This window comes from Callithrix jacchus, chromosome 6, assembly GCF_049354715.1.
Source record: "Callithrix jacchus isolate 240 chromosome 6, calJac240_pri, whole genome shotgun sequence".
Lineage (NCBI taxonomy): Eukaryota > Metazoa > Chordata > Mammalia > Primates > Cebidae > Callithrix > Callithrix jacchus.
In genome coordinates this window covers 124,090,260-124,114,632 of record NC_133507.1, presented here as the reverse complement: position 1 = coordinate 124,114,632, position 24,373 = coordinate 124,090,260, and the positions used below count along the sequence as shown (strand labels likewise).

At 35.1% G+C, this 24,373-nt stretch overlaps 1 protein-coding gene across 41 annotated transcripts in view; it reads right to left on the bottom strand.

Annotated features, from left to right (window-relative positions):
• Window positions 1–24,373, bottom strand: part of CARF (calcium responsive transcription factor) — a 92,968-nt gene that overhangs the window by 10,125 nt on the left and 58,470 nt on the right. For 10 of the 41 annotated variants that reach the window (XM_008999235.5, XM_078328218.1, XM_035305346.3 and 7 more), the window contains 8 exons: window positions 20,227–20,347; window positions 17,636–17,779; window positions 15,669–15,902; window positions 13,506–13,668; window positions 11,798–11,861; window positions 7,139–7,269; window positions 6,384–6,753; window positions 3,651–5,300 (listed from right to left, as the gene is read on the bottom strand). In XM_008999235.5, coding sequence (XP_008997483.4) covers window positions 5,182–5,300; window positions 6,384–6,753; window positions 7,139–7,269; window positions 11,798–11,861; window positions 13,506–13,668; window positions 15,669–15,902; window positions 17,636–17,779; window positions 20,227–20,347 — 1,346 coding nt within the window. In that variant the 3' untranslated portion in view covers window positions 3,651–5,181. Of the gene's footprint in view, window positions 1–330; window positions 1,466–1,824; window positions 2,707–3,445; window positions 3,489–3,650; window positions 5,301–6,383; window positions 6,754–7,138; window positions 7,912–11,797; window positions 11,862–13,505; window positions 13,669–15,668; window positions 15,903–17,635; window positions 17,780–20,226; window positions 20,456–24,373 lie in introns of those variants that run through there. The other 31 variants (XR_013519045.1, XR_013519054.1, XR_008482256.2 and 28 more) reach the window with 15 other exon arrangements.

Here is a 24,373-nt window from a genome sequence, read left to right as displayed (position 1 = left end):
AGATTCAGACACATCATTGAAGAAGACAAATACACCATGAAAAGATGCTCAACAGTGTCAAATTAAAACCACAGTAAGATACTACTACTCACCTATTAAAATCTCTAAAGTCTAAAAACTCTTTATACCAAGGGTTGTCTAGAATACAGAGAACATGGAAGGTTTATACATTATTGGTGGGAATATAAATTGCACAACCACTTTGGAAAATCATTTGGCAGTTTCTTAAAATGTTAAATATATACCTAACATAGGACTCAGACATTCTACTCCTAGATATTTACCCAAGAGAAATGAAAGCATAAATCTCTATAAAGACTTGTACACATGTTCATGGAAACTTTATTCAAAATAGCCTAGATTTATTAATATCCATCATCAAAAGAATAAACAAATTATGATATATTCATAAAATACTACTCAGCAGCAAATGATTTATTCATAAATGCTACAATATAGACAAATCACAAAATTACTATGCTGAGTGACAAAAGCAAGACCAAAAAAGGTTCATACAATATGATTTCATTTGCAGCAAACTGATATTAAAGAAAGCAGATCAGTCGTCAGGTGATGGTGGGATGGGGTGGGAGGCAAGGAGGATTAAGTAAGCATGGATGACAAAGAGGTACTACAAACTTTTGCAGGTGATGAATATGTTCATTATCTTGATTATGGTGATGATTTCATGGCTGTATACATATGACAAAACTTAACAGATTGAATACTTTAAATATGTACAATTTATTGTATTTCAATTATACCTCAATAAAGATATTTAAAAATAAAAACCCTCCTGGTACATGATTCCCACTCTGTCTTCTGGTTTTAGTATTCTTTTTTTTTTTTTTTGAGATGGAGTCTTGCTCTTGTTGCCCAGGCTGGAGTGCAATGATGTGATCTCCACTCACTAAAACCTCTGCCTTCCAGGTTCAAGTGATTCTCTTGCCTCAGCCTCCCAAGTAGATGGGATTACAGGTGCCCATCACTATGCCTGGCTACTTTTGTATTTTTAGTAGAGACAGGGTTTCACCATGTTGGCCAAACTGGTCTTGAACTCTTGACCTCCAGTGATCCGCCTGCCTTGGCCTCCCAAAGTGCTGGGATTACAGGCATGAGCTACCATGCCCAGCCAAGTATTCTTATACCCATATCACATTACCAAAGGTTTTCCATGTTAACCATACAAATTATTTATTTTTCTCAGGAATCACTTTAGCATCCATTAATAAATAAGTTTTTTTATTTGTGAAGTTTTAAGAATTCAGTCAGCAATGAATACTTGTATTATTCAACAGTAAAACTCATAGCTAACATGTATGTGGCAAAAGTATACTAAGGCTTTGTCCTTATGACTAAGTTAATTAAGTAGAATTATAGATTTTTAAATACTAAAACAGTGTATCATTTAAGGTGTTTAAATGTCTAAGACAGCTGATGGAGAAGAGCCAATGCAGTATCCCTTCTGGAGAGATTAAGATTTCCAAGGTCCTCGAAAATAGGTACAGAGTAGAATAAAGTTTAAAAAAGAAAAAAGCAAAGAGGGAAAAAATTAATAATCTCTTCTCTTTTGACCACATACTTTGTCATTACTCCTAAAATACAAAGCTGTACTTGAAAATATCATGGTGACAAAATGTCAGGGGGTGGGGAGAAAGAATTACTTATTACATGCATTGTTTTAAAATGTTTATGCTTGGCTGAGTTGCAGGGTATTAAATGCATATATATATCTCCCCAAAACATAATACTAATAGGAGTTACTGGTAGTTACGCTTAGCACTTTCAGGGTCCCAACTGGACATAAATCTCTGGTCAAAATTCTCAGGTATTAAAGTGTTTATTCAGCATCTTCAAGATGAACAAAATTGCTACTATCTCTAAGGAAATTATAAAAAGAAAATTAACAAGTATAAGAAAAATAATGAAAAAAATACATAACAAGGGCACTATACATTAAATTGCTACACACACACACACGTTTTTAAAAATCTCTTTTTTAAACCTGGTACAAGTTAAACAACATCTTTCTCATACCCACATTATTAAGTATGTATTCTGACAGGATATAAAGATGAAACACAAGCTGGTGGGCCTTAGAATTCGAAACTCCAATGCAGGACCAGATCCCAAAAGCTATGTTTTCTATCACTTTTGTGACATTTAGGAAACATTTACCTTGCATAAGATACAAAAGCTTTTCCTTTTAAGTATGCTAACTATTTGTACAGAAAATTGCTATTGAGGCACAGGTCCACCAAGGCTATATCTACCTATAATTCACTGTAGTATATATAAAGTTCACTTGGAGGTTGGGAATGTCAAAAGTATAATGAATAAACAAGCTGAGCTGTAATTGTGAATTTCTTACTGCTAATTTTGAATGTCCAACTCACTCCTACAGATATTACACCTTATAATACGTGACACACAAAACACTATGTCAAACTTTGCTGTAGAGCTGTTAGGAGAATGCCAACATAGATCCTAAAAATTTTAGGAACTTGTATTTAATACCCTATACATTTAAAAATAATTAAACATTTTAAATATGTAAACATAGTTTTCAAAAAGTGATGCTGAGCACCTTTAAACACAATACTGATACATTGTGACTAAACATGCATTTAGATGACAATGAATCGCTTTTTAAAGAGCTACTCATTTAAATACTTACATGAACATACTGATAGCTCCAGTTTCTACCTAAAAACCAAAAGAGTATATAATTAGGGATTTAAACTTTTCTTCATGCTCTCGGTTTTTGTGGGGTTTTGTTTTGTTTTTTGGATTGTGGAAAAGTTGCACTGTTAACTTTCTGATTAAAAAACAGTATCAGAAGAGACTTTCACACAGAATGAAGTGAGAAAAATATTTTTTAACTATACCAAAGTCTGAATCCTCTGACATGTCTCATCCTTACAAGTAACTGACTGGAGTTTGTATATTAACAAGCATTTCTCCTTAGCAACTCAACATCAAAAAAGAAAGGAGTGTCTCCAAAAGAATATAGTTCAATTGGTGAAATAGCTAATAAACCATTACCACTATTGAGAGGTGAAGATTTATTATTTAGAATCTTGAAAGAAAAGGATCCCATAAAAACTAGAGTAAATGAAAAGAATATTACCTATTGTTCAACACTAAACTATAAATTATTCTGAACTTATTCCTTTTATGTACACACAGATTAAGAGAAATCTGGATTTGAGGTAACTAAGAGCTGTGTTTAACTTAGTATAACACAATCAAATTTGGCAACCTGCCTCTATAAAATGCTGACATCAAATATTTTCAATTCTTAGGAAAATGAAAATTAATTTTTATTAAAAAAATCATACATATAATTAAATATTAGCTTTGCATTAAATAGGGTATAAATAATAAACTTTATATTAAATAAAATATAAATCTAAAGGGCAAGGAACATTAGAATTCCACCTACCTCTACTATAACAGTACTTTATAATTAGATATATGTCATGTACCTGAAACAAAGTGAATTAAGAATGGGAGGCTGGACTTAGAAAAGCCGAAAATGACTCATATTCATGTAAAGTGTTAAGGTTAAATTTGATATATTGTGCATGCTTTGAATATTAACTATTAATATCCATTTAAAATCTTTATTTTTAAAATATAAAATATACCCACAAATGGTCTCTGGAGAAAACAAAAACCTTTAGGTTAATTTCCCAACAATTATAATTGATATTTCTAGTTTACCAATCTTTTTTCTTTTTCTTTTCTTTTTTTTGAGACAGAGATTCTTCTCTCGTTGCCCAGGCTGAAGTGCAATGGTGCAATCTCAGCTCACTGCAACCTCCACCTCACAGGTTCAACCGATTCTCCTGCCTCAGCCTCCCAAGTAGCTGGGATTACAGGCACCTGCCACCACATCCAGCTAATTTTTGTATTTTTAGTAGAGACTGGGTTTCACCGTGTTGGCCAGGCTGGTCTCAAACTCCTGACCTAAGGTGATCCACCCACCTCAGCCTCCCAAAGTGCTAGGATTACAGGCATGAGCCACCACACCCAGCCTAGTTTACCAATCTTTAGACAACAGATGCTTATAATGAATATACTGCTTAGTACTTATTTGGTATTTTAAATTAATATACTTACTTGAAAATATCCCAGAAGAGTTATTTTAAAGTTTTAAATATAAACTAAATTTTGAACTATAAATACTTACCTTAAAATACTAGAAATCCTAATACCATTAATTCAGTAAGAGCTCTGGCACAGAAAAATGTAACTACAAATCAAATTCTTTTTTAACCAGAGCTGGATCTTCATTACAAAGTAAGGGGGAAAAAATCCTCTGCTGTCATCAAAAAAGTTCCCCAAATTATCTGTAAACACCAAGGAATTCTATTAATCTTTCTCAATTCTCTCAATTTCTACATATTAATATCTATAGTGTTTTACTTCCAATATAGCACAAATCCATGCTACATATGTTGATTTCTGTTGCTTATCTGATTAATTCAAGTAAAAATTCTCAGTATTTACCAAGACACTTTAAATTTCTATTAGATAACCATTAGTATACTATTGATTTGTAGTTAAAAGTACAAAAATTAAAAAAGGCTAAAATGCAACTGCACAGTTTCCTTTCCACAGATGTAGCTGCTGCACTTTGTGTTACGATGTAAAATCTATTACTTTATCTTTCTTAATGAGAGAGATTATAAACATTTTCTTACCTGTCTGCCAATTAAAAATTTCTTCACAACTTTAAAGAGAGAACAAGTTCTTTCAGAACTTAAAAAAATTCATTATATACATACACACAAACATACATTCACACAGTGTTTTTGTTGCTGTAGTTCTCTTCTGTCTTGTAAGAACCAAAATTGAGTATTTCCAAGGATAAGTTAAATAAACTATTTGTGTTCAGACTATATTACTATGGATAAGTTCAGAAGAGCTTTTGAAATACTGGCCTTATTAGCTAATCAAAAAGCATAAAAATTATACAAAATAAGAGGAGCAAGACATCTCTTAAGGAAGGTAAAAATATGGAACTGGCAACAAATATATCTGTTTTAAATAAAAGCTTCTCATCAAACCTGTCTTCAGTCCAATTATCTCAATTCCACGCTTTGACAATATTCACCTTCTTTTCTAAGACATCAGAAGTCACCAGAGTTGTAAATTCTGAAAAGCTTCAATAACTTATGTAGCAGATAATTTCTTACAGTCCAAATTTTTTTTTGCTTCCATAGATAATGTTGGTTCTTTGGGTTCTTGCTTAACTGGGCTCACAGAAATCGTACTTTCTGGATTTTCTTCAACTTTAAAAACAAACAGAAAAGTCCTAAAAGTTAATATATTTCATGACACTGGGAGAGAGAGGAAAAATATTTTATATTCTAAAAATAACTCTGTGAAGACTTTTGTTCCTCAAAGCAAACTGCAAATCTTTTCCCACAAAAGTGCCCAATCCAGAATAATTTATGAGCAAAGAAGTGACAAAGTTAGATAAGGCAGGAGTTAAGGAGTTTACTTCTTTGTTGACAGGGATTAGTAATAAAGTGAATGTAAGAAGGTCTTGGACTAAACCTAAATGCCTAAGTCTTACTAGTTCCCTTTCAACTCAACATTTAGCTTATAATTCAAAATCTTTCTTTTGTCCAGGTGCAGTGGCTCACTCCTGTAATCCCAGCACTTTGAGAGGCTGAGGTGAGAGGACTGTTTGATCCCAGGAGTTTGAGACCAGCCTGGGCAACATAGTGAGGCCCTGTCTCTTAAAAAAAAAAAAATTTAAACAATTTTCCCAGTATGGTGGCGTGTGCCTGTGGTCCCAGCTACCTGAGAGGCTGAGGTGGGAAGACTGCTTGAATCAAGAAGCTCAAGGCTGCAATGACCCATGATTACATCATTGCACTCCAGCCTGGGTGACAATGAGACACTGTCTCAAAACAACAAAATATCAAAAATGAAAAATTTCCTTTTAGCCTTTATATATGCCTACTTCATTTCATTTTTCTTTGTGTATGTGTGCATACATCAATTCCTCCATAATTACCTTTGCCTGAAAATATTTTTCTTTAATTTTTTCCTATTAATTTTTTCATGTAGTCTAAAATGACCTTCCTGGTTTTATATTACCATAGATTTTTCCATGGAAAACAGGTAATTAGGGTATAAGTAATTTCTATGGCACTAAATAATTAGAAGCAAGGAGAAGGAAAACATTTAAGTATAAAAGTTCTGAAACTCATGTGAATGAAATTTCCTCCTTCTCTCTCATAATTTTGCTTCATTTATATAATATCTTAGACCCTAGGTAGAAATAATAGTTTTATCTATAGTATAATATAGTGATGATATTACAAAGGTTACAACAATAACATCATAAATTGATTTCAACTTACTAAGAGCTGAGTGGTTGTCTATAATCCGTATTGGAATAGTCTGCACATCTCCCAGCAGAATCTGATGAACAGTTCCTTCCAGATTCCCTGTATCCTCAACATCTCCAACGTCTACCAGCTGGTCCATTGCAACTAGATTTTGATCTGGTTCTGGAAGGTTACTCATGGTGGAGGCAGTACTATTGTTTTGGGTTAGGCATGTATCTCTTTGAAGGCTATGAGTTTGATCAAGCAGTAGAGAATTATTATTCATTACAGCACTTCCTATTGAATTCAGAAGTCCTGAAGGACTAGAGGATGGCTGGTTATTTACTGATACCAGAGCTGGTGATTCATCAGGAGAGGTGAACCTTGGTTGTAACTGCAAATCCTTTTAAACCAAAAAGAGTTACATCAAACTGTCTGAATTTACTATGTCTGATATTCTCATAGGATATACTATTCTTCTGACAAAAAATTGGAACAAATAAGAAGTATAGTTATAAATAAATATTAAATGAAGAAAGAAACAAGAATCAAGGGAAAAACAGTACAATTAAATTTATTGAATTCATAGCCAACCTTAAATTTTTAAAAAAAAATACTGTTTGCATTATCTTAAGTCAAGACACAAAAAAGTCAAGAAATTAACAATGAAAACATATTTGATCATTATTATAATCATTAATAATACTCTAAAATCCATAGGAGAAGAAGAGGTGAATTGAGGAATAAAGAGAAGGACCTCAAATTAGGATATTTTACTGGATACCTACCTGTAGCTGTGTAAATATTTTGGGCTGAAATGAGGACAGTGAGGAGAGCAAGTGGGTTGGCTCAGGAGACAAAGAACCCCCTGTCAGATTTGTTTCCATTTTGGTAGTAATTGATTCTTCTGGTGCATTTCCTAAATTATATTAAAAAAAACTATTAAAATAACTTTTATGGCTTCTATGAAGTCATAAAAATACTTTATTACAACCCTTTCTATCAGAACTAAAGTAGGAAATAATTTCAAAGTTTTGCAAAGGACTTCAGTAAGTCATCTAGCCCAAAGGTCCCTGACCTACCGGTCTGTGCCTTGTTAGGAACTATGCTGCACGGCAGGAGTAAGCAAGGGGCAAGCAAGCCTTATTTCCTGAGCCAGTCTTACTGTGTTAGCTCCACCTCCTGTTAGATCAGCAGAGGCATTAGATTCTGGGATCTAGGTTGCATGCTTCTTATGAGAATCTAATGCCTAATGATCTGAGGTGGAAGTTTCATTCTGAAACTATACCCCTTCTCTCCACCCTGGGTCGGTGGAAAAATTGTGTTCCACAAAACAGGTCCTTGATGCCAAGAAGACTGGGGACTGCTGATGTAGCCCACTATTTCCAGAACCTGGCAGATCATGAGGCTCTCTAAGGTATGTTTAAGAAAATATAGATTCCTAGGTTTAACCTCCGTTAATTTTAATTTGGTAGATCTAGGATGGGACTGTCCCTCCATATCCGTGGGAGGCTGGTTCCAGGACCCCCGTCAGAAATCAAAATCTGCAGATTCTCAGTTCCTGAAATAAAAGGGCATAGTAATGCATATAATCTAAGCATATCCTCCCACAAACTTTAAATCCTCTCTGGATTACCTATAATACACAATACAATGTGTATTATAAAAGTCCTCTGATATACTTTAAATCATCTCTAGATTATCTATAACAAGGAAAAAAAATATCTGTACATGTTTGGTACACATCCAATTAAAAATATATTTTTGATCAGTGGTTGGTTGAAGCCATGCATGCAGAACTCATAGATACAGAGGCAAAACTATGTATCTCTATATCTATCTATCTATCTATTTTTTTTTTCTTGAGACAGAGTCTCGCTCTGTCACCAGGTGCCAGGCTTGAGTGCAGTGGCACAACCTTGGCTCACTGCAACCTCCACCTCCCGGGTTCAAGCAATACTCAGCCTCCTGAGTAGCTGGGACTACAGGCGTGTGCTACCATGCCCAACTAGTTTTTGTATTTTTTTAGTAGAGACGGGGTTTCACCATGTTGGCCAGGATGGTCTCAATCTCTTGACCTCCACCCACCTCAGCCTCCCAAAGGGCTGGGACTACAGGCATGATATATATATATATATATATATATATATATATATATGTATATATATATATATTTTTTACCTTGAAAGACACAATATCTGTAACTCTAGTCCATCCTCCATATGGTAATGCTGGACTATACCTAAACTTCTCTAGATGTGTGAAATCTATGGCGCTTCTCAATTATAAACATCAAACTTAAATTCACCTTTTGTAGCCCTAGTAACTAGAACAGTACCTGGAAAAATTGGTCTTCAATGATAACAGCATTAAATTTCTTTCAATACCTCATTTTGGTATAAATTAATAAAAATAAAAACTCTGTTTTCTTAATAGCTCACATTTAAACTAATTGTAGGGAATCTGAATCATTCTCATGTAATTCTTATACATTAACCCAAATATATTCATCTCTTTAACTTAATGAAAAACTAGTTATTGGGTGGGTTAAGTGGCTCACGCTTGTAATCCCAGCACTTTGGCAGGCCAAGACAGGTGGATCACTGGAGGCCAGGAGTTTGAGACCAGCCTAGGCAACATGGTGAAACCTTGTCTCTAGTAAAAATATACAAATTAGCCAGCAGTGGTGGCATGTGTCTATAGTTCCAGCTACTTGGGGGACTAAGGTGGGAGGATCGCTGGAGCCCGGGAGGCAGAGGGCACAATGAGCAAGATCATGGCACTGCACTCAAGCATGAGTGACAGAGTAAAATCTTGTCTCAAAAAAGCAACAGAAACCCTAATTATCAATGAATATTTATTGCTTCCATAATACAAATGACTAATTTAAAAATGGCATAGTATCAGAAAAGAATGGATTTAAGCATTGGCTTTCTGTGTGACCTTCAATATGCTATATAACTCAGTTTCTATTTATTTTTGTAAGACAGTTTTGCTCTGTTGCCCAAGCTGGAGTGCAGTGGTGTGAACTCAGCTCATTGCATCCTCTGCCTCCTGGGTTCAAGTGATTATCCTGCCTCTGTCTCCTGAGTAGCTGGGACTACAGGCATATGACACCATGACCAGCTACTTTCTGTATTTTTAGTGGGGACAGGGTTTTACCATATTGACCAGGCTGGTCTTGAACTCCTGACCTCAGGTGATCCACCTGCCTCGGCCTCCCAAAGTGCTGGGATTAGAGGTGGGAGCCACGGTGCCCGTCCTATACCTCAATTTCTAAGCTTCAGCTTCTTCATCTGTAAAATCAGCATAAGAGTCCTTTCTCAATGGACCACTGAGAGGATTAAACAGCACTTACATGTTTCTTGGCTTCTTCACTATTAATGTCCTTTTACTTCACTGCTGTAGTCACCCACCACTATCATCATACTCTGGATGATCCGACCTCTAAAATCTCAAGTTCAAACATCTCATTCTCTGATCAAAATCGCTTATTCTTATATATTTTTTATTTTTATTCTTCTTTTGAGACAGAGTCTTGCTCTGTCATACAGGCTGGAGTGCAGTGGCACGATCTCAGCTCACTGCAACCTTCGCCTCCAGGGTTCAAGCGGTTCTCCTGCCTGAGTCTCCTGAGTAGCTGGGATTACATGTACATGCCACCACACCCAGGTAATTTTGTATTTTTAGTAGAGATGAGGTTTCACCATGTTGGCCAGGCTAATCTCAAATTCCTGACCTCAAATGATCTGCCTGCCTCGGCCTCCCAAAGTGCTGGGATTACGAGCATGAGCCACCGTACCCAGCTACAACCTCTTACTCTTCCAGAGATTTTGCTCCAGTACTTCACTACAATTATTCTTCAACCTCGTGGGAACCTCCAGTCAATTAATCCCTCAGTTTTCTTCAGATCCATCAACCTCTTTCTTAGTAAAATTCTTTCCCCATCTAGCTTACAGTCCTGGGTCTACAATTTCAGTCACTCTTTACAAGCACCTAAACTCTCGTCTGTCTGTCCTTGGGTCATATCCCTCCAGTAAAACTCTGACTCTGGATGAAAATGGCTTTCTGCATCAATACATGGGAAGCTGAGTGCCACTGAAAAAGAAACTCACCTATTATCACTAATACCAATTCGCTATTAACTCTGATTGGAGCTTCACCTGTATCTAACAATGTTTCACTCCCTATTCGGGATAATTTTTATTTTGCATTTCCCTCAAATCTATGGCACCCTTCTTGAAGCCATTCTTTATCCTTAGCACTCTTATTTAAAGAGAAAAGGGAAGCCAACAGAAGTTTCTTCAACTTCCCATCACCATCTTCATCTATCTTTTCAGTTCTCTACTGTCTGAAAATATCTTTCCTCAACCCTATTCTCCATTGCAAAACTCCTGAAAAAGTGATGCAGGAGTCCCTACTCCTTCACTCATCTCCCATTCACCCTTCAATCACCCTAATATGGCTTCCTCCCAATCCACTCCATTGAAATGGCTTTGATACTCAACTTTACAAACCTATTTAGTCCTTTCTTCTCTCTCCTGCCCTACCAATGCTCTCTTCTTTTGCCAGTGATGCTGAGCTCAGTAAATGCTATCAGTCAGTTGCTCATTATAGAAATTCAAAGGTTTGGCCAGGCATAGTGGCTCACACCTATAATTCCAGCATTTTGGGAGGCCAAGGTGAGTGGATCACCTGGGGTCAGGAGTTTGAGATTAGCCTGGCCAGCATGACGAAACCCTGTCTCTAGCAAAAATACAAAATTTAGCCAGGTATGGTGGTGTGCACCTGTAATCTCAGCTACTTGGGAGGCTGAGGCAGGAGAACCATTTGAACCCAGAGGCAAGTGTTATAGTGATCTGAGATCATGCCACTGCACGATCTAGCCTAGGTGATGGAGCGAGACTCCATCTCAAAAACAAAAAAATAAATTCAGAGGTTTAACTTTATACAGGGGATGAAGTTAAGAATGTACTTAAAAGAGACTACAATTTGAGTACTAAGAGGATTTTGCCATGCAGAAGAGAAGAGACATTTCCAGAAAAGAGAACACATGCAAAAGGGTAGAAATAAGTTTAGAATATTGAAAGGGCACACCAGTAAGAACACATGAGAAAAAGCAACCATAAAATGGACCATAGTTCCCAGATCAGGGCATCCTAGAGTTCTTACTACTGGAATTAGCCAGACTCATAATGAATTAGCTACAGTTAACTATGCTAGTTATCAGCTTCAAAATTTCAGTCATAAAAAAGAATTAAAAGCAAAGTATAAGAGGAAATTTAAATAGCAAGAAGTATGTTGATAAACCCTAACATAGCTGCTCCTACCTCTTTGGGTCCTGGTTTCCTTATCTATAAAATTTGATTAGATAAGATAATATCTTAAGTTCCTTTCAGTTAAACACTGTTTGAATTTATATTTTAAAGGTATTCAAGTAAACCTACCTTCTGCAAATGTAACTGTCACGGTCTCTTTGAGAATATTCCCACTGTCTGTAGTCCACTGAAGCTGAAATGGGAATACTAATTTCAGTAAACATAAAGCTCTTATATTGAAAAATATCTTAAGACATCATTACAACTATCACATTTTATTCACAGTATGTGATTTATTCTGCAACTACTCTCTTCACTTGTTCACATTCTCCAAGCACAAGTATACTTTACTATACAAATACACTAAATTCCTGAGTTCTGATAACAAAAATTTGGACAGCAAGTGTAGATGACAAGGACTACTTCTAACATTTGATACGTAAGAGTTATGGGGTTGTGGACAGTGGCTCACGCCCATAAGGCTTGGAAAGCCAAGGCTGAAGAAGTGCTTGAGGCCAGGAGTTTGAGACTAGGCTGGGCAACAAAGTGGGACTCTGTATCTACAAAAAATTTAAAAATTAGCTGGCTGTGATAGCTGGTGCCTGTAGTCCCAGTTACAGGAGTCTGAGGTGGGAGGACTGCTTGAGTCTGGGAGGTCATGGATGCAGTGAGCTGTGATTGTGCCACTGCACTCTACCTGGGCGACAGAGTGAAACTCTATCTCAACAAAAAAAGAAAAAAGACCAAGTAGAGAGTTGTAGATTGCAAGAAATAGTTCTAGCTTTTGAAATATCCTTATTTATTCAGATACTACATTTGGATAACAGAAGTTAAAGAGCAAAAGACATTGCACCTCAGATTTTAATACCATAATCACTGCCTGTATTGTAATTAGTCATTTCTGGGTAATTATAGTAATCTCTTCAGAGTAGGCAAAATTTTCATAGAAATGATTAATATTCAGGGAGAAACTACCATATCAAACTATGAGTTAAGGCCAGGCACAGTGGCTCACATCTGTAATCCCAGCACTCTAGGAGGCCAAGGAGGGCAGATCATGTGAGGTCAGGAGTTCAAGCCTGGCCAACATGGTGAATCCCACCTGGCTAGCAAGGTGAAACCTGCCTGTTCACCAGCCTGGCCAACATGGTGAAACCCGCCTCTACTAAAAATACAAAACATTAGTTGGGCGTGGTGGCTCAGGCCTGTAATCCCAGCTACTTGGGAGGCTGAGGCAGGAGAATCGCTTAAACGTGGGAGATAGAGGTTGCAGTGAGCCGGGATCATGCCACTGCACTCCAGCCTGAGTGACAGAGACAGACTCCGTCTCAAAAAAAAAAAAGCGAGTTAAACTGATATCCACAGATGGTATACGAAACCAACATTATCACTTTGGGTAATCAGGTATGAACAACTGCATTTATTTTTTTGAGAAGGAATTTCGCTCTTGTTACTTAGGCTGGAGTGCAATGGCATAATCTCGGCTCATTGCAATCTCTGCCTCCTGGGTTCAAGTGCTTCTCCTGCCTCAGCCTCCCGAGTAGCTAGAATTACAGGTGCCCACCACCACACCTGGTTAACTTTTGTATTTTTAGTAGAGATGGGGTTTCACTGTGTTGGCCAGGCTGGTTTCAAACTCCTGACCTCAGGTGATCCACCCGTCTTGGCCTCCCAAAGTGCTGGGATTACAAGTGTGAGCCACCACACCTGGCCTATTTAGTTTTTCATATTGCAGTTATTCAGATGGCCTGATAGTAGCCATTCTTATTAAACTAAATATTATTAGAAGCTGATAAAGACTCTGTAATAAAATAAGGAATTATGGTTGTAATCATACCGTTGCTGGAATAATCTCTGAGTTATATACCATATCTCCATTTCGCAAGGATTTCTGTACCTCATGGATGTGATTTTTTATATCATTTACAGTTGGAAAAAAAGATAAGTTATGTCTTTCAGGTACCTCATCAGGTTTGAACAGTTCCCTTTCCACAAATTTTCTGTAAAGAATATAAAATGGAATAAAGATATAAACCATTTAGCAATACGCCTTTAGATCAAAAGAGAGAAAGGCTCTCTTTTAGTATAAACTCTTATAAAGTATGGTTTGGAGTTCTGTAAAAAATTTGTATTTTCCTACTTAAAATTTTTCCATACATTACATCATAGAATTAATGTAGGCTATAGAAATGCAATATTTTCATTGGTAAAACAACTAATATATTAGAGTGAGCTTTGATATTTTTGTGGATTTAAATAAACCCATTATTTTCAGTTTAAGTATAATAATGTTTTTCATGCTTACTATATCAGGCACTGTATGGAACACGTCACATCAAATATCTCCTTTAACCCTTAATGATCAATGACATAGGTACAATTATCATTCCCACTTTACAGATGACAGAACTGAGGGCTGTAGAAGTAAAATAATTTGCCCAAAATCATACACCTACCTAGTAAATAAGAGAGCTTGGGCCTATACTCAGGTTATGTGTATAAACATCATGTTATATTGTTTCCAAAAGCATCAATTAATATTACATGAAATATGATGGGCTTGAATTTCACATGAAGACAAAGACATAAATAGAAGGCAGCACTGTTATTGAATTGTATAAAAAATAAATATACAAAAGAAATGATAACATAACATATATATGCTTATTATATTTGGTGGACCAAATAGCAGAGTTGTATTATACTTCTCTTCTTAAGATTCAGGTTTAGTAATAGTGAATGGCTTTTCCAAATTTTTCCCTTATGCTAATGATGCCCCCGTGGAAATAAATATAAAATGTGTAAGAAAACTGCTAAATAGATAACTCATGTATTAGTCAGGAAATAATTCTAGGAATTATAGTAAGTTCTCAGTTAACATCATTGATAGGTTCCTGGAAACTGAGACCTTAAGCGAAAGGACTTAAAACAAAACCAAATTGTTTTTTCCAATGCTATAACAAAACAACACTGAACCAGGTGCAGTGGCTTGCTCCTGGAATCCCAGCTATTTGGGAGGATCACTTGAGATCAGGACTTCAAGACTAGCCTGGGCAACATAGCAAGACCCCTGTCTCTTTTACAGAAAAAGTAAAAAGAAAAAAAAAAAACAGAAAAGAAAAGGCATTGAACAGAATGATTAATTACTCAAGGACTTGCTGTATTTCTTTTCATTTAAAGTAGCAGTTTTCAAGAACCTATTGATGACTTTAAGAGAGGACTTACTATATTCAATTTGTTATTGAGATCAGATTACACAATAATCAGTAAGAGCAAGGCTAAGTATCATAAATCACCATGGCAATAGGCATAGGCTATAGAGTTAGGCCTAAATTTAAGTTCTGCCACTCCCTCGTAAGCCAATTATGTAACCACTCTGAGACTCCAGTTTCTCATGTGTAGAATTGAGATAAATATACCAACTCATAGTGGTACTGTAAGACTAAATGAGATCACACATGTAAAAAGCCTAGCACAGTACCTGGCACTCACATAATGAATAATTATATAATTACTTATGTAATTATTGTTTCCTGAGGATCAAAAAACATAGACCAGAGTACTACAAATAAAATTTCACTAGACAAAGAACTATCCAAATTCTTGTGTTCTAATAAAATTTAACTGCATTTCAAATAGTCTGAAATACATATCTTGGTCTAGGTTTTAAAATCTTTGGTTCTACAAAGGTTTTTTTCTTTAAAAAAAGTATTTATTAAATAATTCAATATATACATCATTTAGAAATAGTCCAATTTGCCAAATCTGAATATAGAATATATCAAATGAGTAATTAGAAAGATAATAAACCATATTACACTATTGTTTGCCAAGCATATACTAGAAACCAGTTTATAAATGATTTTAATAAATTAATAAACTATATTCCTTATCTACCCTGAGAGCATATATTTTGGAAAATATCTCCAATGTTCACTGTATTATTTAAAGCAACAAGCAAAACTAAAAAATGTAAAAGAACGATGTGCTTCTGTTGTACCTTAGCTGTTTCCTTACTGCATATACTTGTTCTATTCCCTGTGATACTAATTCTTGAATCTTATGTGCTACTTGAGGATGTAAACGTGAGGGTAATGCACAATTCTCATCTCTAACTGCAGTTTCCTCTTCTTCAAGAGCAGACACAGGAAAAGGAGAAGGTGACAAAGGGAGGCAGGGAGTCTCTAATTCATGATACTGATGAGCTTGCTGTGTGGGTAACTGTACATACCACCTGATAAAAGAAAATATTTAAAATTACTAAAATTTAAACACTAAAATTATTTAATATTATTAAACCAAGGTAGGAATCATAATTACTTAGGTTAATACTCATAAAAAGTACTAATCCTTTAAGAAAATTATATGTGATTATTTCATATCAAATAAAATTTAAAATGATCTCTGCTTAACTCTTCTAAGTTCTGCTTTATCCAATTAAATTAAAATCTTTGTAAATATTTATGGACTTTCACTGTGGCCTGACAGTTGAGCTCCCTACAGGGATTTTAAGTATATATGAAAATGGCATTTTAAGTTTGATATTGTCATGTTTTAGGTTCATGAGAAAAAAATTCATATTAGGTAAATTTTACCTCAAAATAAAGAGAAGACATTGTAAATCACTATCTTTTGAACTGTGTATTTTCTCATTCATCAAACATTTATCCCAAATTACAATTCTCTATTACACCTACCATCCTTCCAACCAAAGAGTGTATATAATTTACAATAGAACCTGTCAAGATTGAGGTTTATGGTAGATTCTTCCCTCATAGGAGCTCAACAGGCTGCTTCTACAGCACTCCCAGCTCCTGTTGGCCAAGTAAGCAAAGCAATTAACTAAAGGTGAATGAAGATCTCTTGGAGAGTCATATAAAAAAAAAATAGACGGTAGAAAAACGAACTAATCTGGTAGGATACTGTTTTAATTGATATTTCTGTATAAAATTCTTACAATGACTGATATTGCCTACTTAAAAAGTATACGCAATTGTCGGGTGCAGTGGCTCATGTCTGTAATCCCAGTACTTTGGAAGGCCGAGGTGGGCAGATCACCTGAGGTTGGTCAAGAGCAGCCTGACCAACATGGAGAAACCCCACCCATCTCTACTAAAAATACAAAATTAGCTGGGTGCAGTGGTGCTTGCCTGTAATCCCAGCTACTTGGGAGGCTGAGGCAGGAGAATCATTTGAACCCAGGAGGTGGAGGTTACAGTGAGCAGAGATCACGCCATGGCACTCCAGCCTGGGCAACAAGAGAGAAACTCCGTCTCAAAAAAAAAAATTATACGAAATGTTCTTCAAACTGAAAGATCTAATTTTTTTTAGTGATATATTTGACTTTTATTGAAGGTTTTAATTATTGGCTCAATTTATTTTTTACACACCTAAAAGTTTTTTTAAAGATCACACAAAAACTATGTATCATACACTTAAATCCATTATACAATAATAAATTATTCACCTGGACTAACACAAAAGGAAGTATAAAAGAATGTTAATATTTCTTATTTAAAACCTAAAGCATAAAAAAAATGGAATTTTATTTAGGGCTTAGAATTCATTTCTGGCTGCCATAAGTAATCAAAGATGAGTTTAAAAAAATGAGATGGCTGCAGTTTCTGCTCACAGTATCTAAATCAAAGTACTAAATATATAATAAAATGTACTAAATATGTCTTTGCCATTTTGAAAAAAAGCTTTCACATGGTATATAGTATATAGAGTATATGTTATACAGTATGGTATAATTCTTTGGTCTGAATTATCTACAACTTGCGGCTGAGAAACTCATGGCTTATACAGTGGCAAATCAATTTAATATTTAGGGAACTATTGATATCTCTACCTTACAAAACCATTATTTAATAAAATAATTGGAAAAGTATAATTTCCATTACAAAAGAATTCTTGGAAATTGAGCTAATTAATTTGTAAAATAAAAGAATTATATAAATGTCATACCTAAGAACACCACCAGCATCTACCATGTTCTTCTTTAGCATGTTAAAGGCTTTCTCCTGCTCCATTCTGATAATTTTCTTGTCAATTTTGGGGTCTGTAGGAACTCTATATTCAGGAAACTTCTGTACCTTTTTAATGTAAATCCTTTATACAAGATAAAGAAGAATTTGTTTCATTATATTACAATCTCAAGAAAAATCTATCTTATCAACAAGAAGTCTTAAGCTTAGAGAAGATTCAACTTATCTGGAAAGTATTCAGAGGCTTATGTAAAATATATGGCACATTCTCAGTTGCATTAACACTTAGCAAATTAAAAGTAAACATGATTTGAGTAAAAATATCTAAGTACTTACAGATTTTACCATTTTCTTCCCCCTAGATTTGCCCCTTCTCTTCATTCTCCCAGAAGCCAAAATCATCTCACTCCTGGATTACTTTAATAGCCTCCTTCCAGGCCTGTGCCTCCAATCTTTCATTACTTAAATCCACTCAGTAATTCAATGTCACAATAATTCTTCGCATTTTTATTCCTCTGTTGAAGAATCTACCTGCTCTTTAATTAAGTACAAATTTCTTGGCAGCATTCAAGGCATTACATATGATTCTAATTTATTTATCTCATCTTCCTTTATATTACTTAAAATATAAAATTTCTTTTCCTGTAAAGTTCATCTTCTCAATGTTCCTCTCAATATTTCTTCTCAATGTTTCTAATGTAATACCAACCAGGTTAATTCTTCTATAATTTTTTTTTTTTTGAGACAGAGTCTCACTCTGTCACCTAGACTAAAGTGCAATGGTACAATCTCGTCTCACTGCAACCTCTGCCTCCCAGATTCAAGTGATTCTCCTGCCTCAACCTCCCAAGTAGCTGGGATTACAGGCATATGCTACCATACCTGACTAATTTTTTTTTGTATTTTTAGTAGAGACGAGATTTCACTATGTTGGTCAGGCTGGTCTCGAACTCCTGACTTCAAGTGATCCGCCATCCTCAGCCTCCCAAAGTGCTGGGATTATAGGCATAAGCCACTGTGCCCAGCCTCTGTAGCTTTATTTAAATGGTCCTCCTAACCTACAATATCGTCTCTCTAACTCTCTACCCACCCAAATTCAATTTAAACTCCAACATCCACTTTAAATTGTACTTTCTTTACTGCCATGAATTTGTATGAATATATTCCCTCTTTAAAAACCTAAATAGGTAGTTTAATAATGTATTTCACACCATATTCTATACTATCATGTTGTCTACTAGTTTTTGTTTCCTGATCCATTCTCTGGGATTAAGTAAAATTTAATTCCTCTTTTGGTTTCCTTCCTTCCTACGGCACCCAACTGTAGTTTCTGGGCACAGAGTAGATACTCAAAAAGTATTTGCAGAATAATGGAAAATAAAATTATTTCTTTATATATAGAGGTTTTCTCCCAAGTTATACCTAAAGTTTTTATATTGCTTATATTTAAGAAGCAACTGACAAGTTTCAAATGGAAAAAAAAAGCAACTGAAAGTTTGTTTCAGAGTCAGGTTTAAATATTACCTAAAGTTAATATTACAGGATTAAATATGATAAGCCTTGTAAATGGGTTTGTAAAAAAACTTCTTGAGAGTGCTGAGGTATTTATAACATGAGATGTGATCCTAAAAGTGTTTCAAAGACCAACTAAGTCCAACCACTACATACTACCTTTTAAATTTTTTATTTTACCTAATAGTTTAAAACACTTTCAATATATTTTAAAAGTCTTAAAATACTTTCAATGTCTAAAAAATTTAAGGATATTATAAAATCTTTCATTGGTTCACATTTTTCATTTTTACTCAGAGCAATGACTACTCTGTAGTCCTATCTAAAACTTACTATGTTGGTCTGATAATCTGCTGGTAAATTGATAAAATCACTCTAAAAAGCAACTATGCAATACTTGTCAACATTTTTAAAAGACACAGCCTTTACCCTAGCAATTTCACTTCCCGGAATTTTTCCTACTGAAACATTTGTAGGAGTGCACAAATATGTACAATGTTAATAACTGCAGCTTTGTATAACACTAATAAAGAATACTTTTCACAGCTATGTGAATTAAATAATTAATCCATAAATGGAATATTCTATGGCTATTAAAAACAGTTCTTTTATGTACATATACGGAGTCAGCTTTGAGATACTGAAAATGAAAAAAAAGCAAAGTGTAAGTCATTACATTCACACTAGTATGTAGCATAATAGGTATTCAGATTGAGAATCTATGTGAATTCATATCAAGAAAAAAGGTACACTATTATCTAAGTTTAAGGAAAGAAAATATTAGTGAGCTTTACAGATTTACAACAACACTGACGGGGTAGAGGAGGAGATCTCTATCTCTCTGCCATTATATGCATCCATATACACAGAATATCTTTGAAAGATGACTCAAAAAACTAGTTAAGAGTTGTTGCTTTAAAGACACAACAAAAGGGGTAAGAGAAAACTTAGAATTCACTGTATACTTTTTGATAATGTATAAACCTAATAAAAATATCTGTATTAGCTATTCAAAAATAAGTACTTAATAAAAAACAAACAAAAGAAAATAAAGCTTACCGAGCTGGACAAGTGGCTTTGTAGAGCTGACAAGACCTGCTTTCCTGCTCACTGATTTTTTTTAACTGGAAACCTTTTCTTCTTGGCCCATACTGACACTCCATTACCACAGCTCTACTCCCTGTGGGCCAAAACCAACTATTGATATTAATTCAAGTGTCCATCTATTCTAGACACTAGATTAAAAGTAACTTGGTGGTGGCAATGTCAAAATCTTTCAAGTATACAGCTTTAAGGAAAGAAAACATTAATAAGTCTTTTTAAGATGTACAAACATAAAAGTTTATTTAAAAATTTACCAAATGTACCATAATTATGGTAAGAAAATTCGTGAATATCACATTTACTGAATGTCTACTGGCATATAATTTTTTTTTTTTTTTGAGATGGAGTCTCACTCTGTCACCCAGGCTGGAGTGCAGTGGCACAATCTCAGCTCACTGCAACCTCCACCTTCTGGGTTCAAGCGATTCTCCTGCCTCAGCCTCCTGAGTAGCTGGGACTACAGGTGTGCGCCACCATGCCAGGCTAATTTTTCTATTTTTAGTAGAGATGGAGTGTTGCCATGTTGGCCAGGCTGGTTTTGAACTCCTGACCTCAAGTGATCCACCTGTGTTAGCCTCCCAAAGGGCTGCGATTAGACACATAAGCCACTGCGCCCTGCCTGACGTGGTTTTTATACCATTTTATAAATAGTGAGTAAATGTTACATTTAGTTAATAAATATTAATATCATTTAAATTTTCTTTCCTTTTATAATTATTTTCTTATTTTTATTTGGGCTGTTAATATAGCAGCCAGCCCTAAGATGGCCTCCAGTAATCCATGCCTTCTAGTATTCAGGTCCTTGAGTAATCCCCTCCCCTTGAACATGGGCTAGACTTATTAACTTACATCTAATAAATATGGCAGAAGTGATAGGAAGTTATTTTTGTTATTAGGTTATAAAAAGACTGTAACTTCCATTTGGGTACTCTCTCTTGCCCTTTCTTGAATTTCTCTCTTTGGGTGTAATCAGCTGCCATGTGGTAAGGGAGCTCTGTGGAAAGGCCCACATGACAAGGAATAAGGCCTGCTGACAGCCAAAAGAGTGAATCTGAAAGCAGACCCTCCCTCAGTCAAGTCATGAGATGACTGCAGCTTCAGCCAACACCTTAGTAGCAGTCTTGTGAGAGAACCTGAGGCAGAACCACTTTGCTAAGTCACTCTTGGATTCCTGATCCACAGAAACTGTGAGATAATAAATGTTTGTTATTTTCAGCCACCAAGTTTGGAATAATTTGTTACACAGCAATAGTTAATACAAATAAGTAGATGTGAAAATTAAGATTTTAAGTTTAATATCCTATGCTACTCTAGGATACAACAAACTTAAAATATAAAATAAAAACAATTACTAATAAAAATGTTAAGCTGACATTAAAATATAAAAACTTTTGTTTAAAAGACACCATAAGTAAATATAAAAGAAATATTTTGAGAAATAGCATTGTATAACATATATAACATAGTAAGTCCCCATGTAGAATTACTCTACAGACTACAAACAATCATAAATAATTAATAAACGACCATTCAGAAAAACGGGCAAAGGCTATGAATAACCTAGTTGGAATAAAAAAAAGCAAATGAATAAATAAAAAGATGTTCAACTTTACTAGTAAACAGGGAAATGCAAATTAAAACAATAGTAAAATACTATCTCATGCTCCTCAGACTGGCAAAAATAAAAATATTTGACAATACCCTAAAACAACTGAATCCACTGATCAATCTGAACACCACAAAGAGACACACAGATGGCAATAAGTACACAGCACACCTAGGAGGTATTCTTGAAAAAAATCAAATCTGCATTTAATCAAAGCTCTAGAACTCTTTACACAAAATAAAGGAGATAAAAAACAAAAACTACATTACACAGATGGAATCGGCAAAACCCAAAATATGACAAATATTATAGAACAAACTACCTAGAGGAAAAGAGGAGAGAAATATCCAAATAAAAAGAAGTTTAAGAGATTCATTAACTGAATGCAAGCTGTGGAACCTGTTGGATTTGAATTTGAACAAACTTTAAAGGGGGAAACTGTCAGATAAGTGGGAAAATGTAAAACACTGAACATTTTATAACATTAAAAAGTTACTGTTAATTATCTTATTAAGTGTGATAATAAAATTGTCATATATATATGTTTGTGTATGTATATACACATATACGCATACACACATATAAGGAGTCCTTATCTTTTAGAGATATATACTTTAGTATATACCATATACTTTAGTAATTACAGATGGAATGATATCTGAAAACATGCTATAAAATCATCTAGGGAATGAGGAAGGGAAGGTGTATGAGACAAGACTGACCATATACTGATAGTTGTTGAAGCTGGAAGATAGATACTGGGAGTCATGGGGTTTCTTATATTATTATCTCCACTTTGATTGACATGTAAAAATTTCCATAAGGTAAAGATTTTTTACGGCTAGGCACAGTGGCTCACGCCTGTAACACCAGCACTTTGGGAGGCTAAGGTGGGCAAACTACTGTAGAGTTTAGGAGTTCGAGACCAGCCTGGACAACATTGCAAAACCCCATCTCTACAAAAAAACACAAAAATTAGCTGAGTATGGTGGCACATGCCTGTAGTCCCAGCTACTCAGGAGGCTGAGGCAGGAGGATCTCTTGAGCTAAGGAGGTTGAGACTGCAGTGAGCTGAGATTGCACCACTGTATTCCAGACTAGGTGACACAGTGAGTCACCCGCCTCAAAAAAAAAAAAAGAAAGAAAGAAAGAAAAGAAAAAACATTTTTAAACATCTGGCAATGCTAAGTCATGAAGTAAATGTGGAGAAATAAAATTTTCACATACTGCTGACAGGAGTGAATTGGTACAAATGGTCAAGCCCTTATGTACAAATCTGAAATCCAAAAAGCTCAGAGAACATTTTTTGGGGACTCATTTGGCTGTAACACCAGGCCTGAGCTGTGTGAGGCTATTTATAGTCTTTATTTATTCCTCTTGGTCCTCTTTATTTATTCCTCTTAGTCTTACGGACTAGTACCAGTCCATTGCCTGTTAGGAACCAGGCCACACAGCAGGAGATGAGCAGTGGGCAAACCAGCAAAGCTTCATCTGTATTTACAGCTGCTCCCCATCACTTGCATTACCTCCTGAGCCCTGCCTCCTGTCAGATTAGTGGCAGCATTAGATTCTCATATAAGCAAGAACCCTATTATGAACTGCCCATGCACAGGATCTAGGTTGCTATGAGAATCGAATAGGGAATCATCTAGGGAATGAGGAGAATCTAATGCATATGAGAATCTAATGCCTGATGATCTGTCACTGTCTCTAATCACCTCCAGCTGGGACCAGCTAGTTGCAGGAAAACAAGCTCAGGGATCCCACTGACTCTACATTCTAGTGAGTTGTATAATTATTTCATTACATATTACAATGTAGTAATAATAGAAATAAAGTATATTATAAATGTAATGTGCTTGACTCATCCCAAAACCATCCCCCAGCCCCCAACCCAGTCGTGGAAAAACTGTCTTCCACATAACCAGTCCCTGGTGCCAAAAAGATTAGGGACTGCTGTTCTATAGAATACCTGCTAGGAGTATTCCATAATATTACCACATTACATTTAAAAAATCAGAATTTTGAAATACACCTGGTTCAAAAAAATTTTCAAAGGGATTCTGGACCTGTACAATCACTTTAGAGTGCAATTTTAAGATAATCTTGGAAAGACGAAATGGGCATAATTCACAACTAGCAATTCTACTTTAAGGCATATACTCTAGAAAAACTAATCACAGCTTTTCATTAGAGTATGTATACAGTGGAAGTTTGATACAGCATTCTTTGTAATAATGAAAAGTTGTAAACAACCTAAATGATGATCAATAGAAAAATAATTTGATCACACACTGGAATATTATACAATAATTAAATAGGATTAACTAGGATTTATAAATATCAATACCAACAGATGTAAAAAAGAATAAGGACGAGTAAAAAAATTTGCAAAACAAGACCTACACGTTACTATTTATGCATTTTTTAAAAATCCAAAACAATAAAATACATTATTATAGATACAAATATGTAAGGTAAAGTATAAAAATACAG